The sequence below is a fragment of the Gadus macrocephalus genome, chromosome 21, assembly GCF_031168955.1.
Source record: "Gadus macrocephalus chromosome 21, ASM3116895v1".
NCBI lineage: Eukaryota > Metazoa > Chordata > Actinopteri > Gadiformes > Gadidae > Gadus > Gadus macrocephalus.
The window spans coordinates 12,490,187-12,499,298 of NC_082402.1; the positions used below are offsets into that span (position 1 = coordinate 12,490,187).

At 42.5% G+C, this 9,112-nt stretch overlaps 1 protein-coding gene across 1 annotated transcript; it reads right to left on the reverse strand.

Moving 5' to 3' along the window:
- Nucleotides 1–4,158: 4,158 nt before the first annotated feature.
- LOC132450255 (dual specificity tyrosine-phosphorylation-regulated kinase 4-like) lies at nucleotides 4,159–8,800 on the reverse strand. The gene is made up of 10 exons (XM_060042332.1): nucleotides 8,660–8,800; nucleotides 8,099–8,181; nucleotides 6,546–6,686; nucleotides 6,317–6,446; nucleotides 6,129–6,213; nucleotides 5,837–6,009; nucleotides 5,334–5,394; nucleotides 5,074–5,206; nucleotides 4,761–4,870; nucleotides 4,159–4,568 (listed from the first exon to the last, which is right to left on the reverse strand). The coding sequence occupies exons 1-10, from the start codon at nucleotides 8,798–8,800 to the stop codon at nucleotides 4,159–4,161; spliced, it is 1,467 nt and encodes a 488-aa protein (XP_059898315.1).
- Nucleotides 8,801–9,112: the final 312 nt, after the last annotated feature.

Here is a 9,112-nt window from a genome sequence, read left to right on the forward strand (position 1 = left end):
TGTTGATAATGTGGAGTCTTTAAACTGCAGACGACTCATTACTGCCCCCCATAGAAAGAAAATGTAAATAATATTTTGTCCTTCTCTCCTATAATTAAAGACTGTTATTCTCATATCTGTGATATTATTGTCTAACTCTCATATAAGCAACTGCTGATATAAGCTCTATCATCTTAAATTACCATTTTTGCGTTATTGATCAAACAAACCTTGATAAATAAATGAAATATAAGAGCCTTTATTATCAGGCTACATTAAATACTATTTACCAGATATTTAGCTAAACAGAATTCTTCATGAGACTAATATGAACTTGTGTTAACTGATTCAAAATACAATAATGTTACAAATGCAAAGATAGGGCAAATCTGCCCAAGTAGGGGTAGAGTAGACTGTTAATGCCATTTTATAGGAAAGAAGCGACAGCCTCCATTCCACCTAATAATAACTTCTTCATCTAAACAAATTACCTCTGGCCAATACCTGCTGAACCTTTTTAAGAACATTTATTGTAAAACACAACCTGCCTTGGCTGTGGCTGACAATAATGGGGCAATTTTCCAGATTATGTTTACGGATTGTCAGATAACAAAGCAAAAGGCCATTAAAACCAAGAGGGAAAACATAATGAAAACACTGCCTTTGAAGGAATTGATGCAGCGGGAATTGCAGAAGCAATGAAAAAATACCATTACAGCCTTTATGCCTATGGCAGTACAGGTATGGAGGTCATCAAAATGTATTCAGAAGTTCGAAGGCTCTCTGAAGCTGCAGCCGGGCGGGCAGTGGTGCGACTGCTAAAGCACTTTGAATCAAGAGATTCCACTGGTGAAGAGATGGTTGGTGTTGATTTGGAAATGAAGGAGGGCAATAGTATGAACACTGAGCCATGGGAATATCTTCTGCAGAGTCAGCATCACGGCAGCCAAGTGTCTATACAGAGGATCACGATCATTTACTATCTTCATAAGAGTAGCAAGAGAAACTCTGCCTCATGCAAACAGTCTGTGAAAAAGATTCTCAAGCTATCCACCAACAAGATGGCGCTCTCTTAGCCAGTGCATCAACCGCCTTCTTCAACTGGGGTTTCCCCTAATAGTATTTTTCAGGAGTAGATGCAGGAAAGTTTTTGCCTCCAAGCTCCTCCAAAATCGCCTCAAGGCTCCAGCCTCTGCACAGCCCTCCTGAGAGACCTTGAGTCACGTCTGTCTCCACACCAAGCCACCACCTTGCCTATCTGAGAGGCCTAGGGCCACATCTGCCTCCACTAACAACCCTCAGTGTCGCAAGTCGGAACAGGCAATGTTAGTATGATTTGGAAGAACATTGGTTTCAACTGTTAATTTACTACGTTAGTTTTAAGCCTCGAACCAAACCGATCAGACGTACCAATAAAACATTTGATTCGGGGCAAGAAATTATTTGAAAAACTGAAGAAATGGCAAACGTTGTTGCTGACTGCAATCACCGTGTAATAACGTTGCTCGCTTTGAATTCAGTCTCGTATTCCAGTTACGTATTCATTCATTCAACATTATGTATTCCTAGCTTTATGCTTCCAAAATGTAATTGCTATGTAATGTATTTTTGCTTTCTTTTTGTGATGTCATTATGTTGTGGCCGACGTTTTCATCATAAATGCATCGGAACAAAGCATGAAAAATGTCGGATAAATAAAAACGTTTTTTATTTTGTCCGTAGCTTGAACATTAACATTAGGCATAAGAGCACTAGGTAACAAAAAGAAAAATTATGACGACCATTATCTTCCCACGTCATACGATGCGTCCCAACTTCAGCAGAGGAGCATGCTAACATCCAGCTCACAAACCGCTGTGTTCGCCATGGACCTATAAGCAGGGGCGTAGCCAGGACATTATTACTGTGGTGGCCAGCTCGGGCCAGTCTTATATTTGGCGTGGCACTTGATTTTCAACGGGGGGGCAATATTTATTCATAACGTCAAAATATAACGCTTTGAATAAGAAAAATAAGTCAAAGCTAGATCAAACTAATAGTGCATATATTTCAGCTTTCTTTAAACCGTTTCAGTTCAGGATTTTTATTTTATTGTTTTCATGCTCGGGAAGGCCAGCGGGGTGGCCAACCTCTGGGGGGGCCGTGGCCCCCATGTGGCTACGCCCCTGCCTATAAGAAAGGTGTTTGCGGATGCCGGCATGCTAACGACCCTAGCCTGAACAGTGTTTGTGTCAGCCGTTGAAGCCGATTAAGTCGCAGTGTCATCATCATGTTGTTGACATCTTTTGGTTGAGCAGAGTCATGGCCATTTTACCTTTTTTTAAACCATCTTACATGAAAAAAAAAATCTGAAATACGTTTCTGCTGCTTAATTGCTGCAGTCACGAGTGATTATGGACCTATTACAGAAGTAAGGGATGGAAGCACTTCCTGCACTTCCATCATGAGGAGACTCTTATCCACGAAATATGAGAATAATATATCATCAGTTGATGTCGTATATCAAACACTCACATATTAAACCCCTATCAAACACACGTGTTATGTATTTTTTATTGTATTATTTTATTAGAGTTTTTAAGTAAAAGTAAAAAAAAAAATTAAGTTAAAAAGTTTTTGGGTATAAAATTATAAAAAGTTTCAGAAGAAAAAAGTAAAAAAAAAAGTAAGTAAAATGGTTAAATATGTCCGCAGCACTGAGGTCTGGATGTCGCCTTTGGCTGCACCATCATCTGTGGTACTGGTTGACCTCTTGCCTCATTGTGGAGGAGCCGGTATAGTCGCACCAATGGGAGGGGCTCGGGAGCATCCCGCTTGGCCAGCTGGTCTGGATGTCCCTGCGTCGCTCTGGGCTGCTCCGCCATCTATGGCACCAGTTGACCCCTTGGTTTTTTGGGGAGGAGCTGGTGCAGCTGGACCAATGGGTGGGACAAGGGGGAATACCATCGATCAGCTGTTCTGAATGTTCCTTCATCAGCAATTTCCCTCTTGCCTCTTGATGGGGGAGCCGGTGACGCCGCACCAATGGGAAGGACCTTGGAGTAGGTCTCTAAAGTCAGGGGTCTCATGGTCCTTCCATGTATCCTCAGTTTGGCCGTTAACCCCTGATCTGTTGTCTGAGGCTGACTGCCAGTGGCCTTGTTTGGTTTCAGATGCATCTGACTGCCGATGCATCTGGCTGCCAAACCATGTGTGGTCACAGTTGCCCTCTTGCAGCTCGGGGAAGGAGCCGGTGCAGTGGCACCAATGGGAGGGAGCAGGGAGAATCGCGCTTGGCGAGCAGGTTTGGAGGTAACTCTTACGCTTTTGGCTGCACCACCATCTGTGATAGCAGTTGACCTCTTGCCTCTTGGTGGAGGAGCCGGTCCAGTCGCACCAATGGGAGGGAGCAGGGGGTCGAGCTCTGAAGTCAGGGGTCTCAGGGTCCTTCCAAGTATCCCCATGTTTGTCCATCTCCCCTGGTCCATGGTGTGCGGCTGGCTGCCGGTGGCCTCGTCTGGTTTCAGATGCTGTGTGTTTTTTGCAGCCAGGTTCTTCAGCATAACTGTGAATTCAAAGAAATGACAAATTATTTATTTGAATATAATAATGAGATTTAGGTTTAAAAATAATCGTACAGATTATACAAATAGAGCTATAGGATTCTAAATCCATCAAAAAAATCCATTCTACCAGTTTTTGGTGGGCGTCCTGGGGACTGTATAAAAGTCTTCTTCATCCAGGCAGGCTCAAGAGTCGGCCCTGGAGTCATCCTCTTTGATGAGTCCAAACTTTAAAGAAAATAAACACAGGCTCAACATTAAAGCAAAAAAAAGTATGAACACAGAAGCCTTGGGACTTTGACCATTTCACCATGTTTCATGTTAACCGAGCGCTGCTGGAAACATTCAGAGGAGATGGTGAGCCAACTCAGCCACATCGCCGGCCTTGTAGTAGACTATTTTGCCACAAGCGCTGATCAAACATATTTGATGAGTTCTACTGTGACCAGGTAGTGCACTCACTGTAGGCGAGGCTGCATAAAGTCCAGCAGGTCCGGGACTCTGATGCCCAGAAGATTCTCCAGCGTATCGGAACCTGGCAGGATCTTCTTCACCGAAATGTTGAGCCTGATATATTTCAGCGTGCCCTCCTCGTCTGCACATTAAACAGCATCACACTGACTTAACATTGTTGATTTCACATTGTTGGATTAAGATTGTAATTTTTTTTAAGTAAGCTGGCTGCACCACTATCTGTGGTAACAGTTGACCTCTTGCCTCTTGGTGGAGGAGACGGGGCAGCGGCGCCTATGGGAGAGACCCGGGAGCATGCCGCTTGGCCAGCTGGTTTGGTTGCTCCTGCGTCCCTCTTGTCTGCACCACCATCTGGGGTAACAGTTACCCTCTTGCCTCTTGGTGGAGGAGCCGGTGCAGTCGCACCAATGGGAGGGAGCAGGGGGTCGAGCTCTGAAGTCAGGGGTCTCAGGGTCCTTCCATGCTTCCCCAGTTTGTCCATTTCCCCCTGGTCCATGGTCTGTGGCTGGCTGCCAGTGGCCTCGTCTGGTTTCAGATGCTGTGTGGTTCCTGCAGCCAGGGTCTTCAGCATAACTGTGAATTCAAAGAAATGAGGCTCTCGATACAAATAATTAATTAAGGTTTACAAATGATTTGACAGACTCTTGGTAATTCAAATGTTTTGCTTTGATCATTAAGCAGTGTTAATGCTTGATGATCAATCTATACATAGATATAGTAATAGGAAATGGAGTTTCTAAATCCATCCCCAAAAATAAATTCTACCAGTTTTTGGTGGGTTTCCTGGGGTTGGAGACATGCATCCAAGTGAAGTCTTCATCATCCAGGCATGCTCGAGTGCCTGACCTGGAGTCATCCTCTTTGATGAGTCCCAACTTTTAAGAAAATGAACACACACTCAATATTAAAGCATAAAAAGCCTGCGAACCCAGAAGCCTTGGGACACTTTGATTCACCATGTCTCATGTTAACCGAGTGTTGGTAGAAACATTCAGGGGGGATGGTTAGCCATCAGGATGGTTAGTGTGTCAGTCAAACATATCTGATGAGCTCAACTGTGGCCAGGTAGTGCACTCACTCTAGGCAACGCTTGATAAAGTCCAGCAGGTCAGGGTCGCTGGTGCCCAGAAGACTCTCCAGCCTCTTGGAACCTGGCAGGAGCTTCTCCCCCGAGTTGTTGACCCTGATATATTTCAGCGTGCCCCGCTCATCTGCACATTATACAGCATCACACTGATTTAACAGTGTTCATTTCATATTGTTCATTTGACATGTTCACATTATCACAAGTAATGTTAACTGAAAACTCGATCATATGCCATAAAGTAAAATCCTCACCAAAAAACACATTCCTTTGTGATGACAAAGCCACTAATTCTTCTGGAGGCATTCCCAGTATCTGAAATTAGACAACCATACCCAATGGTCAACTTTTACAAATATACAAAGTCATGGGAGCAGATCCCTGGTGGGGGAGTTAGCTAACCCTAACCCTAAGTTGTGAAAAGTCCATCCAATATATATGATTTCAAACTGAATTATGTGATTGAAAATCTAGTTATAATAGAAGCCGACTCCACTTTTAAACTTAATCATGCTCAGTGGTCTGAACGGTTTGTTACAGCAGCAGTTCATTTGATATATGTTGGTGACATTGATGCCCCCTACAGGTTGTAATGAGATCTGCGCCCTTGTAATATAAATCAGAAATGATCAATTATCATATCTTACTCACATCGTTATACTTTTTTTCCCTAGTTTTGTCTTCTAATTTTAAAGCAGCATTATTATTAAATAAATTATCAGATTATCATTCATTCTCATGGTTAATTAGCAGTTACCTCTATGGTGCGAGTGAGTTGTTCATATTCCTCATCTCCATAGAACGCTTCTCTTCCAATGAGGAGCTCTATCAAGCAGCAGCCAAAGCTCCACATGTCAATGGCAGTGGTGCACAAAAGACCCAGAGTCACCTCTGGAGCACGGATCGACTGAGTCTGGATACGACTATAGTCTGTAAGACGAAACAAAGCCAGTAGGATAAATATAACTCTATGAAACCCATCATATAACAAAATCCTGTCACATTGTACGTCTCCTCATGATTCAAAAGAGAAAAACAATAAGACCCACATCTTGGCTCATCCTGAACCAGGCTCAATCCAAAGTCGATGACCTTGAGGGTGTTGGGGTCCTTGTCTGACATGACCATGTTAGCCTGCAGTTATAGAAGAAGGAGACTCTGTGTATAGCTGGGCTAATGGCTCACAGGTGAAAATAATTTGCTGACAGTGCAGATGGGAGATGAGCAGGACTCCTACCAGTTTGAGGTCACTGTGCATGATGTTCTCTCTCTTCAACAGCTGAAGACACTTGAGGATGGGGTATGCGCACTTCCTCACATATGAGACACTCTCACCCTTTTTAGTCTGCATAGCATGCATGTCAGAACTGTAAATAATGCATTCATTAGTTCCGAGGGAGAGTCAGACTTTAACTGTATCGCATATTGCACGGAATCCAACACGCAAATAAGAAGTCAGTTTGTACCCCAGGAGTTCAAAGGAAATGCAGATGTGTTTCCGGAACACAAGGAAGTCCTTCATATGGACCACATGGTGGTCATCTTCTGGATCCTTGTCCCGTAGGAGTTGGAGGATCCTCCTTTCCTCTTTCCCCAGTCTATGATACCTAGATCCCACATATCCATAGTTTTTTTAAAGGGGACATATTATATCACCATGTGTGAGTGTGATTAGCCTTACTAGCCGTTTCGAAAATCTGCCCCATATGACATCACTAGTGGGCTTGTCCACCTAGATCTGTGCTGGATAGATCACTCTACCAGCCTACCCAGTGGACTGAAGTAAACGTTGCTCATCTATCCAGTGCAGATCTAGGTAGACACGCCCACTAGTGACTAGATTTTCAAACGGCTTGTAAGGCTAATCCCCCTCACACCTGGGGGTATAATATGTCCCTTTTAACCTTCCTGTGGTGTTCGGGTCAAATCTGACCGATTTCCATTTCAATCAATCATAAATATTGTGTTTTACATTTATTTGTCTCGGGGGTTATGATATCCTCCGCACTAGGCATTTGAACATATGAACTAAAAAACTCTTTCGTCCCCCTGGCCATCAGACTGTACAACAGCTCCCAGTAAAGGCAGGGAGGACAATAGATAACAACAATGGACATTTTATTTATTTATTTATTTATATTTATTTATATCTGTATTTTTGCACATTCATCTGCACTGTTTTTATGTATGTTTTCGGCTGCTACTGGATACTTGAATTTCCCCCGGGATTAATAAAGTATATATCTATCTATCTATCTATCTATATATAATTTCTGATCACTACTTTAATTGAAGTTTAAGTTGTTTAGTCAACTTTGTAACACCTGTGGTTTTCCCGGTCAAAAATGACCGCCATAGGAAATGAATGGGTGATCCTAGATTGTGTTCATCCATCAGATAGTACACAACCACAAATCCACCACCACCACCACACGCACACGCACACGCACACACACACACACACACACACACGCACACACACACACACACACACACACACACACACACACACACACACACACACACACACACACACACACACACACACACACACACACAGTTATTGATGTAAACCAGTAGTCTGAGACATTGTTTACAGGTTAAAAGGGAGTTCAATAAAATTTGGTAATGATCATTGTTTTTTTTGTTTTTGTAAGGGCAGTTAAAACAGGCCGCTCAAAATTGACCGGGAGCACCAAAGTAAGGGGGGGAGAAACGAACACGACACAAAGGTTAAGGTCGTGCACGTCACCAAGGGCGGCGACCTCTGCAGGCCACGGCGGTGACATTAAGCAGAAGTGTATTTCCCCCTTGAAGCCGTGTTCTTCATACGAATGTTAAAGCCATGTAAGGAGATCAAGGTTAATGGCATCAACTTAGACTCTGGGGAGGTTTCCAGTTGGACCTTTGTGATTTAATGGTACCGTCTCTATCATAGCTTCTTTGCTGTAATGTGACCGTTCTTTATCTATGTATTTGTTGTGTACTGTGCAGGTGTCTCTTTATTCTATGATTTGACCTAGGCTGGTTGCGTAGGAGCTTGAGGGCCACAAGCTCATTGTGCTGGTGGTCAAAACACTTGAGGACCTGTCCATAGACCCCCTTCCCCAGAACACCAAGCACCTCATAGCGATAAGCAATATGATCCCTAGAGACCTGTAGAAAATAGGTTATTGTTTTTTTATGTATATTACTAGTATTATGATTATAATTTGATTCTATTATTATAATTATCAACAAAAAATGTCATTATTGTCATTATTTTAATAATACAAAGTCAGTTTCGTGCACCTGACACAATCTATGTTATTGCATAGGTAAAATTACAAAATGTACATTGTACTGCAAATGTATACCTTATTGTAATGTATGTGCAAATGCACATTCATTGAATAAAACATAAATTATATATATTGCCAGAAACACTAAACGAACTGCGATGCATTAAGACTATTCCACAATCTACACGGAAACAGAGAGGTGTTTGTTTTCCTGCTCAGTGCCTTCATTCACTAAATTAAATTATTTACACACAAAGCAAAACCATCGGTCATAAATATTGCCGTCAACATAAAGTTACCTGCTCATAGAAATACTGCTCATTGTCAAAGCCATGGTTGAAGATCCCGGTATGTCTTGAGCCCTGGATCTTCATGGCATGCAGACCAAGGAACCAGATGTCATTGTAGCCTTTGATCTCCTTCTGCTCATATTTGGTCATGCCGTTACCAAAGGCCTCCAAGGCCTCTGTACATCATTATAGAGATTGTTTTTTTGAAGAACCAAGCCAAAGTTTTTCGAACTACACTGCTCGTTAAAGGCACCCAGTGCAACTTTCGAGGCTTAAAAATAAACATTCAATTTCTAGTCTTTTTTACACGTAGTAAGTTTCAATAACTCCATACCATTACATACCGACATTTAAGCAGCAAAGATGAGACGTCGTTGTGTGGTGAGAACTGATACAAAATCGATAACAACAACAATGCCGCCATTTTCTTTATTTTTTGTAACCTACAATAAATAAAGCAGG

What these genes read in the sequence shown, in the direction of transcription:
- LOC132450255 (XM_060042332.1), bottom strand. Translation starts at nt 8,800, where the DNA reads ATGACCAAATATGAGCAGAAGGAGATCAAAGGCTACAATGACATCTGG. An exon ending in AGCAGTATTTCTATGAGCAG is followed by an intron (nt 8,182 to 8,659) that starts GTAACTTTATGT and finishes GTTCTGGGGAAG; the next exon opens with GGGGTCTATGGACAGGTCCT. An exon ending in AGGAAACCCACCAAAAACTG is followed by an intron (nt 4,569 to 4,760) that starts GTAGAATTTATT and finishes TTGAATTCACAG; the next exon opens with TTATGCTGAAGACCCTGGCT.